The sequence below is a fragment of the Calypte anna genome, chromosome 2 (genome assembly GCF_003957555.1).
Source record: "Calypte anna isolate BGI_N300 chromosome 2, bCalAnn1_v1.p, whole genome shotgun sequence".
NCBI classification, from domain to species: Eukaryota; Metazoa; Chordata; class Aves; order Apodiformes; family Trochilidae; genus Calypte; species Calypte anna.
The window spans coordinates 104,643,829-104,665,245 of record NC_044245.1 but is presented as its reverse complement, the minus strand read 5'-3'; the positions used below and the strand labels follow the sequence as shown (position 1 = coordinate 104,665,245).

The 21,417-nt window shown below is 40.4% G+C and overlaps 1 protein-coding gene across 4 annotated transcripts in view; it reads left to right on the top strand.

Annotated features, from left to right (window-relative positions):
* OSBPL1A (oxysterol binding protein like 1A) overlaps positions 1-21,417 on the top strand; it is a 74,982-nt gene that overhangs the window by 22,043 nt on the left and 31,522 nt on the right. For 2 of the 4 annotated variants that reach the window (XM_030444802.1, XM_008497585.2), the window contains exons 14-15: positions 200-281; positions 3,070-3,176. In XM_030444802.1, coding sequence (XP_030300662.1) covers positions 200-281; positions 3,070-3,176 — 189 coding nt within the window. Of the gene's footprint in view, positions 1-199; positions 282-3,069; positions 3,177-6,074; positions 6,322-21,417 lie in introns of those variants that run through there. The other 2 variants (XM_030444804.1, XM_030444803.1) reach the window with 2 other exon arrangements.

The following is a 21,417-nucleotide window of genomic DNA, read 5'->3' as shown; positions in this document are numbered from 1 at the left end:
TGTATATAAATCCTCTATTTGTCTGTGTGTCTTTGAACGTATTTCAATTTCTTTCAGTTTTAAAGTACCGGGCTCTGCCACTGGCAATCTTTATTAAAATTCTCTCCACATTTAAAAATTTCAGTTCAGCTGAGGGAATAAATGTGTACCTTCTTCAGAATAAGGCACTTCTGACTTAGTAATCCTTCCTGTCTTTCAGAAAGCACAAACATGCCAACAAAGACTCAGTAAAGAGATTTCAGACTTTCTTGCAATGGTTAAATCTTTGGATGCTACAAAAGGTAAACCTTATTTTTCTAAAGTGCAGGTTGTTACCAGGCAGCTATTTTTTTCTTCTAAGCAACATGTGCTTTAATGTCAGTGAAATTAAATTTTCAGGAGATTGAAAATATAGGACTATTTTCCTCATTAAAAAGGTTCAAATAATGTAACATAATTTCTAAGAACTAAGTTTTCAGCTCTGGAGATACAACTAAGTCTGCTGATTGAGAGAAATTTTATTAGTTGTTGTAAATGCAGTGAAAGTGCCTTTAGATATAGTGCTTACTGAGTAGTATCATAGGATTATAAAGCAAGGGTTTATTTTAAGGTTTGTTTTTTTAAAAAAAGATACATATATATATATGTTGGTAGCTTATTGTTGAGCATAAGTGACCCCTGACAGGTTCAAAGACCTAGTTGTCTTAATTTAGTTTTCCCCTCAGAAAATTCTTGTAGTGAAGGCTGAGGCATGATAAACATGATGTGAAGTTAAATCGAAATACCATACAGGGAACTGGAGACATGGTGTGATGTGATATATTCCAGACCTCTGCCATGAGTTTTATGCCTGGTTTGAACTTCTCAGGCTTCATTTTAAATAATAATTCTTAAAATAACATACACCTGGAATTTTGCAGCCTGTCAAAAAATGTCACAGATCTCAAGCTGTTAGAGATTAGAGCTCTTTTCATTTAATGCCTTAAAGTTGTTCAGAAGTTGCTCCTGTATTAAATGCACAAGAGTTCTGTAAGAACATTTAACTGTTGCTTCTTTGAACCTGAGCCAAATTTACATATTTTTATTAAAATTTATGAAGCTCAGGATAGAGAACAAGTTGTTTATCTGGACAAATCTGTAGTCTGCAGCAGAACAGTAGTTTTTGTGTGGAAAAGTTCTTTTTTTTCCTATCCCTGTGGCTTCCCAAAAGTAGTCTAAAATACAGCTTTTTCTCCATATGCTATTAGGGTAAATTACTGTGTGATGTTAACTTATCTTGCACTTAGTAAATTTTAATTAAAAAAATATAGTAAGGAAAAGTAAGGCTTCATAACACATGAGTGTTTTACTGGGAAGCCTTTGTAATTAATAATACTATAAGACTGAATTATTCACAAAACATTTTGAAAATCACTCCAAGGCAATAAATTCCCTTTGGTAAGTGTAGGGGCAGTTTCTCTGACCCCATATTTCTGACCTGAAGTACCAGTGGGTGAGGACAGTAACTTAAAAATAAACAAACCCAACAAAAAAGAAACAAAAACAAAACAACAAAAAACCCCACAACAATTTGAGTAACTAAAACCCGTAGCAAAGCCAAAGCAGTGTTTCCTAAGAAATGCTGATCTTAGCCAAAAGCAGTACGAAGTTCCTATTTTCTTCCCAATGAATGTTAAACTTGATGGGTCAGTGGGCTGTTTCCTGACTCATGTCACACCTCTAATAGAGAGTTTCTGCACCTCACCCAGTTCTCACACGGGGTTGATGTGGTATCTTTAAAGTATTTGACTCCTCTGGCTACTGAAGATTGCAAATTTTTAAGTCCTTTGATGTGGAACTTCTCATAAGAGGTTTTGAGTAATACAAAAATGGCTGTCTTGGGGCCTGATATTAAAAAATCCCTCCATAACTGTTTCAACATTCTGTTCTAACCCCAGGTATCTTTGGGATACCTGGATGTTATTTATCATAAAGATACCTCCTGCTCCTGCACTAGACTGCCCCTCCTTCTATTGGATGGCTGCTGTAAGTAGAGACTCCTAATTCCAGTCAGCAGTGAGGTGATCAAAGACAGTAACTCATGCATGGATATGTACCACATCTTGTCCTGCACAAGCAGGATAAATTGCAAAATACATACAAGAACTGTTGCTGCTGGACCTCTTAATCTTCATTTGTATGACATCAGTTTGAGGCATCTGCATTATTGAATGGTGTCAAATTAACCCTGGAGCCTGTGGCTCTTTAACAAACACTTGTAACAAGCAATTGCAACCAGTATGCTGCTTGATAGGATGGCTTGCTTGACTTCTGAGGAATTGCAGCACATCACAAAACTTCAAAGATGAACTTAAATGTTACATAATTTCTACCAGCTGACTGGGGAGTTATCGTGGTTTCCTGCTGGCTCTAGACATGTAGCCCCTTCTATAAATGGTTGTAGAAGTCAGGATGTGTGGTGGCAAGCTGTGCTATTATTCAGAATATGAGGCCATGAAAATAAGATCTCATTTCCTTCATATTGGTCCTTGCCTTGTAACATCCCATCTATTTTTCAAACGTAAATCTCCACAGGCACTGTGCTAAGTTTTTGCTGTGTTTTTTTTTCTCTTCTATATAATACCACAACAGAAAGGGAAAAAAAAAAACCCAAACAAAAAAAAAAAAAAAAAAAAAAAAAAAACAACCCCAAACCTTTCTCACTTTAACTTATATTAAACCCAGTGGACTATATCCTTTGTATTTGAAATGCCACATGGCAACTCTGAGGCTTTTAAATCTAGAAAGTGGTTTAAAGGAGGTTGTTGGTAGTCACTTTTTCAGTATTTTGCTGCCATGGCAGACTACTTCTGCTTTCTAAGCCATGCTGAAAGAGAAACCTGATCCATTCATATGCCACTTAAACCAGTACTAGGGAAAAGATGCAGAAGAACTTATGATCCCTCAGTGCTACTTTGGCTTTCTCTTCCCTCACACAGATATTGCAGTTCACCACCCTTCCTGTTGAATATGAATGTTATGTCTGTATTACATAGAAGATTCTGTAGTTTACAGTTTTAACCTAACACTACTAATCTTCTGTGCTTCCAGGAATATCTTTTCCCCTCCTGCAAAAAATTGATGTGGTTTCTGAAGTATCCCAGGAAACCTGTGAGGCCCTGGCTGACTGCCTCAACCTATTCACAAAGCAAGAAGGGGTATGTATTGTGCTGTGTGGGTCTACAAAGGGTCTAAATAGTTTAGTTCTGCTAATTCCCTGTGCACCTGTTACAAAAATAACTCCACAGAACTTCATATTGTTGGTAAGGTGTCCTTTTGCATACTGAATATTTTGATGAAACCTCATTGTCTTGTAGAGGAACTTAGCTACTATTTCTTTAGAAGCATATCTTAGTGATCAGGTGTTCAGAAGAGACTCAAATTTTGCTTACAAACTACTGCTTGAATGCTTCAAATGCTAAAATTCAATAAAGCAGTTGTTTTGCTGACTCGAAGGTTAAAATACTGAGAAAATTAATCTTTTTTTGGCACTGGCTAACTGAAGTGTTGAACGGTAGTGCTCCTGAATTTGATTTTCAGACCGTGTGCTTAGTGGGTGTGTGAATGCTGCCTCTTGAACTTTTGGCTTTCCTAGTGACAAATATCATGTGGTGTTAAACACAATGCTTCAACTGAGAATGTATGTCAAGGTCTTTAATTCCTGAGGCAGGAGATCTGGTATTTTTCTTTCCTCTGAAAGGTACCCTCATACCATGGAATAAACTTACCTTCCTGTATTGTGGTAACAGCAATTCCTTAGTTAGGCTCTTGTTGTCATCAGTAAGCTGTGTTTCGAAATGAAGTTTGTGTTGATGCTCTTCCAGTTACTTAACAATGAGTTGCAAACACTGGCTTCATTGTCTAAGTTTGGTTTAAGATTACTTTTTTTTTCCCTTTCCAGGCCTTTTTGTCTCCAGTCCCAAGTCTCCTAGTCTTGAATCAAACTCTAGCAGATTGGAGCAAGCTTGGGTTTTTTTACATGGAGTTTTATAGTTAAGAAAGTCTTGTATTAAAGTTGCCAGTTTTATTTGTGGATGAGGGGGAAATTGTTGCAACAGTGGGTGTTACAGTGGTAGTTAGGATTCTCTAATTGTGTTGGCATCTTGCTTCAAGCTGGACTAAAATAGATTTCTACAGTGGAGCATGGCAAAACATATGGTGAAATTGTAATTTCACCTTACTTGAACTTGAACAGTCTCAGTAGGTGTTGCAGAAGCCTTATTCTAATCTGGAAGCACATAGATTTGGGCACAGAGGGATAGGCTGAGGTGTGAACTTGAATTTTCATCAGAGCTACTGAAATCAGTTGGCCATGACAGAGGGAGAAAATGTGATGCTGTAGAGTTTTGTGCCTTGATATTTTTAAACTGCAATTCTAGAATATAATGCAGCCTTTTAAAGATGCCTTAAGCTCATAAGGGAGCAGCAATCTCTTCCTAGGACTTGAACCTTCCCAAAAAAATATGTTCCTTGATCATTACTGCTCTTAAACCCAGAGCATTTAGTTGTCTTATCTTTTGTAAGACAGGGCTCTGTTTTTTACCACTGATTCCTAGACTGCAGTTTTTGCTTGGCAATGCAAAAGCAAATACTGAGTTCCACATTAGCAAGCTGTAGGACTCCAAGTAAATGTTTTAATATTCTTTCCAAGTATACTGCATAGTAAAGCACTATTTAAAATGTGAAACTGAAGAGCAGTTTAGACAAGTGAGTTGGTTTTGGTTTGGGGTTTTTTGTTTGGGGTTTTTTTTTTTTTTTTTTTGGTGTTTTTTCTTGTGTTGTTGTTTGTTTGTTTTAATCTTTAATCTTTCTTCTGATCGTGATCTCCATAATGAAGTCTCAGGTATTGCAGATGCTTGGGAAGCAACTGCTGTGAATGCTGTGCTCTTGCAGTAGTTGACTGCTGTTAACTTAAAAGGTCCGTCAGGAAGGACAATTCTGCAACAGTTGTTTAAAAGTTGCTTTCCTGCCTCTCCTGCTACCTCCAGGCTGCTTTTGTTGTCAGTGGGACTGTTTGTCCCCTGTTAGAATTTCCTCTGAGTAGAGAGGAGTTATTTGCTCCACAAGACCCTCTGTGGCATTGTGTGTGCCCCAAGAAATCTGGTGCCCTGCAGAACAAATTAATTCTCCAGCTCGGTACCTTTTTATCTTGCCTCTTTAAGGAGAATTCTTCTCCTCTCCAACTTAAATTGTCAGCATACCAGAAGCCACTGCTCGACTAATGATGTGAGGCTGCTAACTTCAGGAAGGGTAACCACGGCAAAAGCACTTTTTTTTGCCATTTAGAGAAGACTTTTTGTTTAGCATTATCCGTCTCTGTGCCCTGTAAATCGTTGCGTAATTGCGCAGTATGCAAATGAAACAGCTAACACAGCACTAAAGAAAGAAAGAAGGAAAAAAAAAAACAAAAATACAAAGCTTCAGTTCACTTCCACTTGCGTTAGAAATTAGTGCAGGAGCGTCATCTCCAACCCGCTCCATCTGTCCCCTGCTTTTCCTTCCCCCCAGCGCTGTCTCTCCCCCGCCACCCGCGGTGCTTCCGCGCAGAGCTCGGCGTGCGCCTTGTCTGTGGCGGCGGTGACGCTTCCGCGGGGCTGCGGGGAGGGTGCGGCCGGGGTTCTTCTCTCCAGAGGGCGGGCGGACTCCGTGGCCCTTCGCTCTGGGGGTGGGGGTAGGGGTGGGATGAGGACGAGTGGCGGAGGGTGCTCCGCAGCTGCGGGCTACCCGCCCCTCCGGTGCCGGAGAAGGCGTCACCTCACCGCTCCGTACGGCGGGAGGTGCTGAGACACCGTAGAGGGGAGCCGGGCGGTGGGGACCACACTTCCCCAAAATAATCACTGCGGCGGGGCTCTGTGCGGGGCGGCCCCGGACGACTCTGGGACCCGCGTACCCTGCGGCTCCGTTCCACCCGTGAGCGGTGGGCAGGGGCTCCGGAGGCGGGGCGGGCGGGAGCTCTGGGCCTGCCGTGCCATTTTTAGGAGGGTTGGGAGCAGATTTGCCGCTCCACGATCTCGGGTCGTTTTCCCCCGCCCCTTCTGCATTCCCCCGTGGGCCCTGGCGGTGCGCGGAGCGGCGAGCGGGCTGCGCGGGGCGGGCGCGGTTCCCCCGCCCTGCACCGCGCTGCGCCGGGGCGTCCGCCCGAGCCCGCAAGGTGAAGGAAGGGTCCGCCCGCTGCGCTGAGCTGCCCGGCCCGGACGCCGCGGCTGCTGCCGGTGCCGGTGCTGGTGCTGCTACCCGGGGCGGCTTTCCTAGCAGCGGAGGGACGGGGCTTGGAGCGGCTGCCTTCCCGAAATCGGCTCCGTGGTATGTAGGGTGCGTGATGGGCTGGGTTTGGTTCTTGGGTTTTTGTGAGGTTTTTTGGTGTTCTGGGTTTTTTTTCCCCTTTTGACATTGGGCCGAGTCCTTCAGTGTCAGGCAGAGAAAGTAGAGATAAGCGTAGACGCTTTTTGACCAGCAAGTAAAACGTTAAGAGGGGAATACGAAGCTCAGTTGGTTGCTTTAATCTGAGTGCTTGTTCAGACGCTTGTATGGGAGGTAGTGCGACTTGAGACGTTTTCTGCAGTGACTTTGGCACAAGGTTAGTAAGTGTTGTTCCAGAGCAGGACTTCCCTTGTGCTATTTCTAGCAGATACCATAGCCTGCATTCCAAAAGGAGTTCCATTCTAGTGTTTTGTATTCTGAGGTATTTTTATAGAGTTGTGAGAGAAGTTTAACTTAAGGTGCTTTGTATGCTGTTATCTCTGCTAGATTTTCTGGGTGAGTTTATGTTTAATACTTCAGCTGCATGCACTGATGCTATATGAAGTTAATGGGAAAGGTATTCTTTAAAGAAATCGGCTTTATTGTTCTTGTAGCTTGCTGCTTCATTAGCCATTGCTTTATCAAGTGTGCTGATAACTATCTTGTCTCCCCTAAGTTTCACTTTTACCATCAAAGGCTACATTTAACAGTAGATTCAGAGCTCGTATTGCATGAGTAGAGAAGGAATAACAGTTTTAAGCTGACTTCATCTGTAGTCTGTTCATGGCTACATGATTCATGTTCAGTCTTCCTTTCTTTTTAATTCTTGTCATTCTTTTTTGTTGCTGCTGTTTTGATGGCTTTTTTTTTGTTTGGTTGGTTTTTTAATGGGGACTTATTTACAACCTGGTGAAAAAACCTTAGCTGATGAGATAAGGGATTCAGGAAATAGTTTCTTCATTTCTTGGTTAAGTGAGTTGTATGCTCAGGTAGAATTTCTCGTAGCAAATTAAGCTTGTCATTTTTATAGACACTTTCATACTGTAAATAAAACACATGCATACAGTTCAACTAGCAAATATTTATCTCTTGAAGTTTAGTGCACTGCCTTAGTTTATTTCATATTTCTTGGAAACATAAATGTCCAGGGGTGTGTATGGTATTGTGAATAAATGCAAGCATGGACTTTGGAATACAAATAGCTGTCTTTAATAATACATGTCTGGTTTGTGGTCTAGAAGACATGTTGTTACCACTTAGACCTAGTACCTTATAGGACTGCGAATGAAGAAGATGACTCAAAGCTGTGTCCTTGTCTCTTCAATGAGACCTTTTACTATCCCTTACCTTGTGGAGGTGAGAGGGGAGGAGCAGCAATGACACTGCAGTCAAGGGACAACTATAGATGTGGGTGACCTGAGCAAATCTGTCTAGAAAAGTCCTTGTGTCCATCTGCAGTCTTTTTCTGCCACCTGGCAATATAGTCAACTACATTAATCTGGTCGGGTTTTGGAAGCCTTTGGTGTGGGGGAGGGAGGGATGAAGAGGGCGTGAGGGACTTAATTAAAATCAGGAAAGCTAAGATTTTATGATTTCTGAGTAAGGACTTAGGAGGGGATGGTGTCTTGGCTAGCTGTTGTACTAGACCTAGAACTGTAGAATCCTTAGTCCCTCAAAGGCATGAATCCAGTGCTTGTGGTTGCTCTTTGAAGCAGGTGACGGCCCTAGTATTTTTTTCTTTTGCTTCATTTTAGTCACAGGAGCACAACAGAACAATTCTCTTGTCTGTTCTGCTCTGCAGTTTTTGCTGAAAGTAGCAGAAATCGAGGCAAGCCCTCAGTGAGTCAAGGCGTGTAGGCAATGGCCCAAACAACTGAAATGCTCTTCAGATTGTACACTTGAGGAAGGGAGGCGTTTGGAAATAGCACCAAGCACAGCACAAGGTGTCTGATGTTGAGAGGCTCAAGGTGTGTCTGCTTCAAGAAAACCTTTACTGTGCTGCATGTGTCTCTAACAGACTTGTCCCTGTTTCTTCCCCTCTCCAAACGAGCAGAAATGTGCTAGAAATACCTAATGCAGCTTCCATGTTTGGAAGTAACAAGGTAATTGCAAGGTTCTCACCGCTCCAACACATGCCCAGGTAAAGACTATGGTATTTTTCCCTTATGCAGAAGAGCACAGGATATGATGTGTTTGGGGAATGATGTACAGGCAGAGAATACAGGAGAACAAAGCTACTGGCAGAAAAATCACGTGGCAGGCTGTTTCTCATGCTAGAATGTCAGCAGTTTTAATCATGCCTTGATTCCTGCTGTACTAATATTTAGGTGCTGTATGTACATGTGTCTTTCACCTGTGGCTTTAAAGGATTATGTACAGCACTTTAGTGAGTCTAAAGTATCTAGGAGACAGGGGAGTTAAAGATCACAACTTTTTTTTTCTTTTAGAGACTGCACTGCTAGAACAGCCACACCTGAGTGGCAGAGAAGCTAAGCAGCAGCCCAGACGGAAGTTAGTTAAAATAATAAAGACAGGGACTCTATTCAGGGAAAAATAAATATTACTGGAGATTGATTGATAGATTTATTGTAAAAGGATTTTATGTGTATTGACAAAATGCTTACGTTTTGAAGCAGCTGACAAGATCCTTGGTAGAGTGCCATATATGAAGGACTTCTAGGTGGCAGATGGTCTTGGATGACAGAAAGATGCCAGAGCATTACTATATGGCAAAAAGTGAATGCTTCTGGCCTTTGTAGTACAACAGAGTCTCAGGGTCTCAACTCTTTCTTTTTTTTTTTTTTCCTTAAAAGTTTGTACTTCAAAATTTCAACTTTTTCCTTGTAGCTGGTGGTATGTTTGAATATAATCTATTGGCAAGGTGACTTACTGATTTTTAGTGACAGGAAAACTCGCTCTGTTGTAGCTCTCCAAGCCTGTGTGAAAGCTGTTCACACAACTTATCTGAAGGCACCATCCACTTGGTACTGCATTGCCCAACTCTCAAAGCACACTGTTAACCTCTTCTTGCATTTTCCAGAGTGGTTTAATGCTTTTTTCAAATCTTGGCTTGTAGTTTGGTTTTTTCCCTGGCAGTTGTTAAGCAGCCTTGTGTAAACTGACTTGGCATCTGTTCATAGGCCTCTAGGGAGACACCGTGTAAAAAACATGTTAGTTTGAAATGAGACCTCCTCACTGAGCTCCTGCAGCTCCCACTCTGAGGTTTACTTCTGAGGTATTGTCTATGACTTGTTTTTACATTAAAAAATAAAATACCCAAACTTGGAGAAAAGGAGCTTAGCTGAGGCTTCAAGGAGGAAAGATCAGGCAGGAATCAAGTTTAATGGAATAGTTTTTGATACAGTAAGCCTCCAAAATAGGAATTAGCAACTCCATTTTTTGTGAATGTATTTGAAAAAACAGAGCTCTTGTCTCTCTGTAAGCTGATAGAGAACAAAAAAGAAATACATAGAAATGTATTCTTTTTGTTGTTGCTGCTTCAAGCTATTAGGTATTGGCTTTTTCCTCTGCCATGCTCGGAAAAGCTGGAGTGAGAAGGATGCACACTTTTATTCTTCTAGTGTCATTGTGATTTCATAATGGCATCTGATCAGCTGGTTTCCAGTGTTCTGGTGTAATGTGCATCTGTGTTTTGGAAGAATGGATGAACAGCAGAGTTCTAAAACTTGCTGGCTTCCAGATTGCTGTCTATTGTCAGCTAAGCACTGGTAACATTTTTGAGGAGAAAATGAACCAGGATTTACAGCTGAATTTCTGTGCATAACACCATATTTGTTAACTTTGGTGGGATTTTTCATGCTGGTGTGAGATACTTGCCTGCAGCAACAGTCTGGCTGAGTGGTCTGGTTTTGTCTCATCTGCATAAGACATCAGAATGATGAATTGGGTGACTGCAGTCACACACATTCACTAATTTTCTGGAGATGTGTTCTCCTTTCTTGAAACTTTAGGGTTTTATAATGCATTTTTTCCTTGTAAAGCTAATAGTTATTATTCTAAGACACTAGTTCTTAAAAAAATATTTCTATGCATGTGAAAAATTTTATGTGGCCTGTCCAGTACTGGATATTAGCCTGTGTGTCTGAGGCAGATATGATATTTAACTTCTTACTTGTGTGATGGGGGAGGTTATTTTATAAGCATTGTTGCTGGGTAGCATACGTAATTTAAGGCTTTGTATCACTCATCTGTTGTCAAATAACCTCATTTGCCACGTGGTGGGATATTTAATTGGGAGGATACATATAATTGGCCTCCTTAACTGTCAGTGATTTCAGCTCTCCTGCCTTATGGCCTGGTAGGCTGTCCATGTGCAATTGTGTAGCTTTTCCTTGAATAAAGGAGGTTTACTAACAGTAAATTTAATTTTCTGCCATTCTTTCTGGGTTAAGTTGGTGTATTTTAGTAACTTCTGGTTCCATGAAATACGGGGTGGACAGTACTAGTGTGTGGGACAGATTGTGTCATTTTTGCTTTGTTTTTGTTTTGTTCTTCATCTTCAAAAATCATGGCTTTTCAACCAAAACTCCTCTTTTTCACTTTTTTTTGTTTGTTTTGTTTTTAATTCAATAACTCCTTAGAGCTAACGCCATTTTTATAACAGAGGTAAGCCATTGCAGAATTTGAGCTCATGTCTGATTTTTAATTTCATGAACTGAATGTGTACTTGTTGGCCTCTCTTTCCCAGAGTGACAGTGACTTCAAAAGCTGCTTTTTATTTTAATATTCAACATTATGTTATCTCTGCTTGTTGTGCTGTCCAGTGAAGAAATGTATTCGTATAATGCTGAGTCACTGTGGTTATCACTGGTATTGGGAGATGGGCTGTGTTTAGGAAATGTTTATGTACTGAAAATAAATCACTGGCATTATAGCTTTCCTTGAAGGTACATGCCAGGCCTGGTCATCAAGGAATGTTAGTAACTTCTTTTTTCCAGAGTGCTTGTATCATTCTTATCATCATCCGCTTTTAAGTGCATCAATAATATACTTTAAATTTATTCAGTGTTGCATACAAATAGGAAATGCAGACCTATGCTGTCATATAGGTATAGCTGATAAGCACACACAAAGCAAATTATGCTCCATTTATAGTAAAGAGCTGAGCTGAATGTTGATGCAGAGAAGTGATAAGATGGAGGGCCTCTCACAAATGGAATGTATCCATCTGCTGTCAATGTCCTGAAAAGTCCAGTATAAGAGGATGCTTATAAGAGTCCAGCTTTGATGTAAGGTTAGACATCACCTAAATATCTCATCCTTATAGAATGTGTTTGGAAGCAACACCTGTGATGTGCTTACTTTGCTTGCAGAGCTTCATGTTAAGCTTCTGGTAATATAAACATGGACTTAGTGGCTTTGAGTAGGCTTTTTCATCTGCTTCAGAGTTTTGTGTTGCCAAAGTTGTACTGCTTCCAGAACATCAGCTCACTTGTATGTTGTTTGACTCTTAAATGAAAATACATCTTCCTATTAATCTTGAAATTTAATAGTTTTGCTACTTCAGGTCCTGGTTTTTTGAGTCAAGGGCTATGGTTGGAGAAAGGATAGGGAGAACAAAACTGCCCTCATCTTGCCTGGAAGCATTCAGTTTTAATTAGCCAGAGCAACAGCCATCTGGGCCATATGCAGGTCTACCTGCACATCTGCATCTGCAAAAACATCTGCAGGAACACTGAGGGTTTGAGCTAATAGGCATGAACTCACGGGGCAGTCATACATGGGGATTTTTATCATTGTGGTGGGCCATAAGCTTAAATTGTCAAGATAATGGTATAGCTTCTCTAGGTAATTTCATAATCCATATATGCCAGTAGTTTATACATTTCTAGAAATGCCAACAAGACTATTAATTGTTGAAGTATTCTGTGCTGTGCATGCAAATTGGACTGCCTAGTGAAACACCTTGCTGCAAGGTCAGACAAATCAAATTGAGGTGAAAATGAGCTGGCTGAGCCTTTTAACACAGCTTGAAACCTTAGACAGTTGCAGCTGTGCCTATGGATAGCAGAAATCTGGTTTTGTCTGACCCCTATCTCCTCTAACTCTAAAGCCACATTTCAGGCTAAGGGCTAAATTCTAATCACCCAGATAAACAAGATCGGAAGGACCTCTGGAGTTTTTGTGGTCCACCTAGAGCTGTTTGCCCAGGACCGTGTCCAGACAGCTTTTGATTACCTTCAAGGATGGCAGCTTCACAGTATCTCTTGTCAACTTGTGCCAGTGCTTAGTCAACATCATAGTAAAAAAAAAAAAAAATTTCTTGAAGTTCAGAGGGAATCTCCTGTATTTCAGAGTATGCTCATTACCTCTTTTTCTGTCAACACCACTGAGAAGACACTGGCTCGGTCTTCTTTCCACCCTCCCTTTAGATATTTATGTAGTTAGGTAAGGTCCACCCTGAGGCTTTTTTTCTCTAGCCTGAATGCCCCTCAAACATCCAGACAGTACTTAGGAGGCAGTCCAGTCCAGTAGTTTTAGGCATTTTCAGGGAACCAGATCAGCTGATAACATAATAGGCAGTATTTTTTTTTTTTACTATTGTCTTTGCACCTACATACAATTTATTGAATCTAAAAAGCAACGTGTCACTACTCTAGGCTCTAAGATCCTTCTTCAGCTTGGGATGGGGAGAACTGTTGGTGTTCTTGTTAGACTTAGACTTTCACAGAATCACAGAATGTTAGGGGTTGGAAAGGTCTTTGAAAGAACATCTAGCCCAGCCTCCCAGCCAGAGCAAGATCAATAAGTGTAGGTCACACAGGAACACATTTAGGTGTGTTCTGAATGTGTCCAGAGAACAACACTCCACAAACTCCCTGAGCAGCCTGTTCCAGTGCTCTGTAACCCTCCCAGTGAAAAAGCTTTTCCTTATGTTTACATGGAACTTCCTATGCTCCAGCTTGTACCCATTACCCCTTGTCCTACTATAGGACATCACTGAGAAGAGCCTGGCTCCATCCTTCTGACACTTGCCCTTCACATATTTATAAACATTGGTGAGGTCACCCTCATTCTCTTCTTCTCTAAGCTGAAGAGCCCCAGCTCCCTCAGCCTTTCCTCATAAGGGAGATGTTTCACTCCCTTAATCATCTCTGTGGCTCTGTACTGGACTTTCTCAAGCAGTTCCCTGTCCTTCTGGAACTGAGGGGCCCAGAACTGGACACAATATTCCAGATGTGGCCTCACCAGGGCACAGTAGAGGGCAAGGAGAACCTCTCTCACCCTACTAGCTGCCCCCTTCTAATGCACCCCAGGTTGCCACTGAGTTTCTTGCCCCCAAGGGCACATTGCTGGCTCATGGTCATCTTTCCATCCACCAGGACCCCCGGGTCCCTTTCCCCTGTGCTGCTCTCCAACAGCTCAGTCCCCAGCCTATGCTGGTACCTGGGGTTGTTCTTTCCCAGATGCAAGACTCTACACTTGCCCTTGTTGTATTTCATTAAATTTCTCCCCATCCAAACCTCCAGTATGTCTTGCCTGTCTTTCATCAAATCTATATGCTATCTTTATTCTAGCAGCTGTTTGTGTATTATTTAAGTTCATATAAAACTGGTAAGAAGTTCAAGCTGGAGCTGCTTCTTCCTCTGAACTGTAGGTGCTACTGGATTGCATATTAGGGAATAATAAGTAGAAGGTCCATCAGTAAATATCTTTTGCTGAAGTGTTAAGTATCTATCTGGGGGAGAAGAGGAGTTTTTTTTCTACTTGATGTATTTTTAGTTACTTTGTACACAAAAGGACCTGAGTAGCAATGAGTAACACACTGAATTCTTTCAACTGAGAAGGTGAAAAAAAAACAAACCAGAGGAAAACTTGCCACCAGACAGACGAAAGTGTTTGAGCTCATTCTCAAGGAGTGAAGAGCTGTTACACTGAGTGGATTTTTTGGGTGATCTAGTTGTTCTGCATGGCAATCTTGGTTCTTTATAGTGTCTTCTTTAATAATATCAGTAGATACCATATTTTGGGATAGTTGTAGCAGTTTTAGACTCTAGCAGTAATTCCTAACAAAAATAAGATCTGGAAAGCAGTATTTCATATTTAATTTTTGGTAAGTAAATGTCTTTTTGCTTATTTGTTCTAAGGCTGTGAACTTGCATTTGGATTTCTGTAGCCCAAAGCATAGTTTCCTGAATGCCCTAACTGCTGCGTGAGCTTCTGTGGGACAAACTCTAATTTCAGGAAATGTTTTATCAGCCTACCCAGGGCCCAGCTAATGTCTGCTGGCTGTTGCCTGATTAGATGTTAGAACAAAACAGTGTCTCAGGGAAAAATCATCCCTTACAGGAGGCAAACTTACTAATGCTGCAAGCTCATCTAAAATCTGAAGCAGAAGTGGGATTTTTGCAATTGTTGTCTGTCTATGAAGGGTGATTCTTTCATACTGGAAAGCTGAGAAGAGCCTGGTCTGAGCTATAGCAAATGAAAATCCTTTCAAAGCTGGATTCCATTTGGAGATCAGAACTCCAGCAATGTTTTGTGAAACTTACCATCTACATAGGAGTTAACTTTTTCAAATTTTATCTCAATTGTTTATAATCCAAACTGAAATAAAAACCAGCAAATAAGATGTTAAAGTTTTTAATAAAAGCAGAAGAGCTATACAGCATGCATGTTTGCTTTGGAATTGCTTTTTTTAAAAAATTGCCAGTTATTCTTCATAAATAATTAACAAGTTTCTCAGTGCAGAGCCTGTAGAACAGACAACCAGCTTCAGAAGTGTTAACTTTTTAATAGGAAGCTGGTTTTACTCAGAGTCAACAATGGGTCCAGTTGTGTAGCAGCACTAGTAAGCCAATAAGAGCCAAAAAAAACATAGCAAAACCATGACAGTTGCTTCAAAAGAGAGAACATTAATACATGCATTCACTGTGATCCAACTGGGAAGAAGTGTAGGGGAGCTAATACAAAGGGGTTGATAAAAGCAATCAGTAGTGTATACTGAAAAATAAACTTAAGGGAAGTAGCTACATCAAAACTGCCTTAAGATCTATTTTCAAAACTGTCCTTAAAATAAAAATGCTTCCTGTTTGCGTTCTTCAGAACACTTACATCTTAAAGTCTGGGCTGGCAGACCAGAAGTCTAGAAGACTTCAAAGATGTCCAGACAGAGTCTCCCAAAAGGAAAAGATGCAAAAAGTGTCCCTACCAGATCTGCAAACATGCAGCAATGTACTGTTAAGAGTTCTTTTGGTATCAATGTAATGTATTGGCTCGAATTATACCCTCAGTTTGAGTAAGGTTACTTGGGTCATATGCCTCTGAGGAAATAGATGCTTCATCTCATTAGGGCAGAGAAATAACTTTGGGGTGTGTTGGGTTTGTTTGTTATTTTTCTGGTAAGCTTGTATCTCTGCAACTTTAAAGGACCTTCTCAAACATGTACCTTACTGCAGATGTCATTCCGTCCCAGCTTGTTTTGGCATAAGATATTGGCAAATGTGAATAGCAGCCATATTTAATTTCAGCTTTACTTGGAATAGAAACAATACTTAAAAGAAAATGACAAAATCAGAAGGCTTTTTGTTTGAACTCGTGGTATTTGACTAATCATTATTGTAATACTGGAACACAAGTGGGGACAGAATGCACTCTGGAAACTGGCAATTTCTGCAGTTCTCAGACCTAACCTAGACTTCATGAGATTTATCAGTTTACAGTTAGGTCATCTAAGTAAAATGTAATAAGACCCAAATGTTTTTTGAGAGGAAGACTTGCAATTGGTATTAAATCTCCCTTTAGAAACAAACCAGAAAAGAATCTAAAGTCTTGACCAGTGCAGAATTGCTTTGAAGAAGCAGTTATTCTGACATAAAAGCTTAAAACATGATCTTTTAAGCCAAAACCATCCGTCTAATCTGAAATCAGAAATCAAGTTTTTTCAGTTTGTTCTCGTGCTTCCAGATGGGTCTTGGCTCAAAACTGCAACATTCTCTGCTGATTAAAACTGTGGTGCTTTATCAGCCCCTGAGTAAACAAACTTTGATATAGTCAAATGTGGACACTGGAGAGGAGGAGGAAGGCAGCAGGCAGCAAGGTCCCTATTGAGAAGGAATTGTCAGTATCTTCTGAGGCAAAGGTGGAAGGCAAACTTAGTCCCTGGCCTGTGGATGTTTCAGAAACTGTTAATCCAGGCATTCTTGAATTTTTATAATAGAGCTTTATAATTTGAAGAAGGGTGCTGCCTGCTCTCAGCATTGCCAGATCTTGTCTTCAGTAACAGTTCTCTTGCTGCCTTGATGTCTGTGTTGACATGATCCTGCCAAATTCTGAGTTTCTTCTGTGTGAATAATAGCTTGGCTCTTGCTTTTAGCAGTGGTTCTACTGTATCTAAATTTGAACATATCTGATTCTTCATTAGTAGAATTTTATTATTTTGATAAATCAAATATAAGGTAATACTGTAACTCTGTACTTAGCGAAATGAAATATGGCCTTTCCAAATCAGCCCTGTGAAACTCCTCCTCTTGAACTTTTGAGGTGAATGTTCATAGTTAACTAACAATAAATCCTTATGTTCATCTGGGGAATGATTGAGGCAGAGTCTTATGACCTGATTTACAATGTCTTCAATTTCTTCTATATGCTTTGATCTGGGATTTAAATGACTAGATTACCAGGACTTCCAATTGGTATGTATGGAGTTTGCTTGTGTGTATGTGGGTCTTCCAACCTTTGTACAAAAAAGAACTTTATTGGTGATGCTTTTCCTGTATATAGATCTGAAAGAAAACAAAATGTTAACCTTCTGAGTTGTTTTCTCTTTTGAATTGGATGTTCTCAGTAAGATCTTGTTCTCTGATGCTGTAGTTGTGGGCTCAGTTGGCCAGACTTCTTAGATGAAGACTGATGCTGTCTTGTGATACAGTAAGTAACCCTTTACCTATCATCAGTGAGCTCAGCTTTCCTCCTTGATTAACTGATCACATCTTGTTTTGCATTTCAGTAGTTGCAGTAGCAGTTGCAATGCTACCTAACTATTCTATTTTTAACTTGAGATCTGATAGATCCCTGAAGCTGGGTAAATAGTAAGCTAATAGCACAGAGAGAGACAGAGAGCCTAAGAAAGAAGCAATGGCTGAAGTAAAGCATGACTTCTTAAGATCAGTCCTTTGTACCCTGGAGTGAGCCAAGGCTCTGATAGAGTTCACAGGAGCTAATTTATTCTAGTAAGTGAAGAGTTATAATATTAGGCCTAAATGTGTTAAGATAACAAATGTTTGTCACAAGTTCCTTATGACTGATGGTTACTGGGATTGGTGAGCCAGAGGAGGGGACTCTGTGCACAGGCCTATGTGTAAACAGATAAGAATTCTGAAAGATTTTTATAAAATACGTACATGCTTTAGGAATCTTGTGATATGTTCATGAAACTAAATCTGTTTGGAAATGCTTTAGTTTTGCTCTAATGTCAGCTGACACACATGCAGTTTTATGGTATGCCATAGGAGTATTCATAAAGCACTCGTTCCTTTCTCTGGCACTTCAGATACCTAAGGACTGCTTGCAAAGTGTACTGAAATAAAAACAGTTCCTGTTTTTTATAGGCAGAAGGGGAGGAGGATGAGGAGAAAAGCAGGATTATACATATTCATATCATATTATAATGTGTGCTTAGTGGGAGTTAAGTCTCATGAATAGAGGTAAAAATCAAGCCTTTTAAATATTTTTCTTTCTGGAAAACTTCCTCTATTGAAGTGTTTAAAAATATGAGAACTCTATGTGAGAGCAACTGGTTTCAGTTTTCACTTCAGCAGCAGCTTAATCAGCAATTTTCGTCCTCCTTTAGGTAGCAGAAAATCTAAAAGTACTTTTAATAGAAGCATAGCCTGTAGAATTACAGCTAGAGTGGTGTGTTTCAAATTTATCTAAAAAATATATATAGAACTGTTCCATTTCTAAACAAATATGCCTTGGAAAAGACACTGAAAATCTTAACATTTCTTCCATGCTGAATTTAGAAGGGAGGTTTTGCTCAAGACATGGAAGCAGACCTGACTCTTCTCAAATCTCTGCAGTTCTCATTCTACATTAAATGTAAAAGAATAACAGATTTACTCAACACTAGTTTAAACTGGTCATCACAAAGAACTGGCTCATGTGAGGAGGCACTGGCAATAGGGACTGTATTGTACTAACAGCAAAACTGCAGCTATGTGAGCAAGTCTGTGAGACCAGACAAACAGTGTACATACCAAACTTGTCTGCACTGAGGTTGTGATTTGCAGTGGTATCTTGAGCTTTTTTCAGTAGGGGTTTTCATCTGGGACGAAGACCACAGAAGAGAAAGAATCCTCTCTTTGGATTCCCAGTGCTTCCTGTGAGTAATTCTCCACAGTGTAATGTGTTACAACACAGAGCTTTAGTAGGTTCTGCCTTTCAGGATAGTATGTCCTTCCGGAGTTGCTGACCCTGAAAACTATCAGGCTCATATAAATAGATGTAGTGTGAAAAAAATGGTGGGTTTGATTGGCATTTACTTCATTACAGAAAGCAGGGTTACATTTCTTAATGTCAGGAGATATCCACAGAAAACTGTCAGTTCTACTACAGCAGCATTTCCCTAGTTCTCTGGTTAAATGTTAATTTCCAACCAGGTGTTAGATTAGCCTTTAGCTTGCTGCTGAAAACTTGCACCTTGTGTCTGTGTTTCGTGGCAAATGCCCCATCAGTGGTGACATTTTTCTGGGAGGATGGAATGGCAGTTGGACAAAACCATGCATTCTGAAAAGCAAAACCCTGGTTCTGAGCAGTCGGAGACATTGGTGAGGCAGTGTCACAGATTGCTGCTTTCCTGCACTCTGCTTAGTGAGGAAGAGGAGGATTGGTACATGGTGTGCTGGCACTCCAGCAGAGTCTTGGCTTCAGATCCCCTGGTGGCTGCTATGTGAAAGAGGTAGCTCTTCCTTCCTACACAATTCAAAAATCTGCATATTTAGGGCATTCTTGCTCCTGACACTGAAGTTGAGTACTTTTGGAAGTAAAATTCATCTCAAATTGACGTGTTGTGGAGTCTGTCTTTTCTCTTTCTCTTTGTCCAGGAGAACTTAGAGCTAAGGTCAGTCTTTTAATTTACTGTTCTTAACTTAAAGGCAGGTAGCCCTATGAATTGTTGAGGTGTCTGTAGTTGTTCTGTTGCTTAGTATGTGTTGTTTCCAGGATCTACTTGCAGCTGCAGTGGCATGTTGCTGAGATGATAATTTATTATCTGGGCATACAGTGGTATGACCTTTTCCTACCCCACAAAAGTGCCTCTGTTGTTGAGCATTAGTTTAAATTAAATTCATCCAGCACAAAACAAAGCAAGTATTTTGTGTTTTGTACTGAGATGTCTTCAGGATGGACAGAGAATGCTTGGTTACAGGCTGTGCCGATATAGCTCATGACTTGAGTCTTTAAAAAAGTAAAAAAAAAAAACAACACCAAGCCCTAGTGGTTTGGTGCCCACCTGCCTCGTGGAAGCTGAGGATGCAGAAAGGAATGGGACTGCTGTTTGTTACACACAGATAAGCTTTTTGATATTTTGAAATAGGCACATGAACTTTCTGCTACGTATAGGCAGTAACCTATTTACACTGCTCTTGTGCTTAGCAGGATTTTTAATAGCAATGAGAGACAATAGAAGCGTCTGCAAATAGCTTGATGCTTTGTTTATAAAATATAATTAGAGGTTTGACTGATGATAAATACTCAGTTTCATTGCTAAAATTCAAAGTTTAGTGCTTACAGCTTGCAGGACTCATTTATGGTAAGCTGTTGGAAGCAAATTCCCATTCATTTAAACCAGAAATGAAAACAGTTACCACAACTTGGATATCAAACCTCTTCAGCTGGAGAAATACTTTTATTTTTTTCTTAGGTGTTGCACTGATGTAGATACTGAAGTCTTGGTGGCTCTGTCAGGGTAACAGATTACAGCCATGTCTATAGCTGTAGGGTTAATGTCTGAATGGTTGTTTACTTCTGTGAGACAAAGCTAGATAGTCTTCAGCAATTATAAATATGAAGTTTACTAAATAGTACTCTTTATAGACAAAAGCAAGGCTGATTTTAGCTGTCATTGCCTAACAGTGCCAACACAAGCTCAGCTTTATTGATAACTGCAGATGTTCTTGTGCAGGATAGGCCCTGATAAGGTGAAGGTAAGAAGTCTGATCTGTGGGACACTGGGGACTCAGCTGGCCTCATGCCAGACTTGCTGGAGGTCTCTGGGCTGCTGTCCCTGTGCAGCTCTGGGGAGAGCTTATAATGCTGATGGTGGCACTGGCATCGTGAGTACCAGCTGCAGGGGTCAAAAGATGACAGCTCTTCCATAGCTGGAGGACAAGGAGATGAATCACATTACACTGTGAACTGCCATCTGTCCCTTCCTCAGCTCAGACCACCACTGCTGAAGGTACAGAAACTGTGCTGTATCACAACTTCTGCCTTTTGCAGGCTTTCAATAAAATGTCTCTTCAGTGTTTTCCTGGGTGTGCTCAGACTAGATTTCCATAGCTGCATGCCTGCATCATTTCAGCATGACACTTGCTACTGTATAAAAGTATTTGTCACTGTGTCAAATAGTGTGGTACTCAGCTAATGCAGCTTCACAAAATCAGATTACATTCCCTTGAAAAATGCTGGTCAGTTTAAGAGACTAAAAGGCATTTCTGGAAGTGGGTGTTCTTTGCTGTTGTTTTATGTTCATCTTCCAGTTTTATACCTAGATCCTAAAGAATTTTTTATAGTAAGAATTTTTAAAGCTACTCTGGGCACTCTTTCTATAATGCTTCAGTTGGGTTTTTTTGTGTGTTGGGACAATGAAGAAAGGCCAGGGAAGAAAAAACTTGAGAAAAGGGATAAAGCTGAAGTGTCATCTCCAAAACTGGTGATGGAGTCTCAGGAAGATGGTATTATTCACCCCAGAACTTAATTGGTGGCCAAGTCTTTTGAATGAAAAATTAGAGTATGGCAAAGTTATGCATAACAGCAATCTACTTGTTACATTTTGGGGAAAGCCTGTCACTCAGCTGGTCAATTGTATTGGTCAATAAATTTATGATTTGAAAATAGTGCCAGTCTGCCTGCATATTTCTTGCCAGTCTTGGAAGAATGGAGTGTGTGGTTGTGGGGGAAAAAAAAGCCCAAATTACT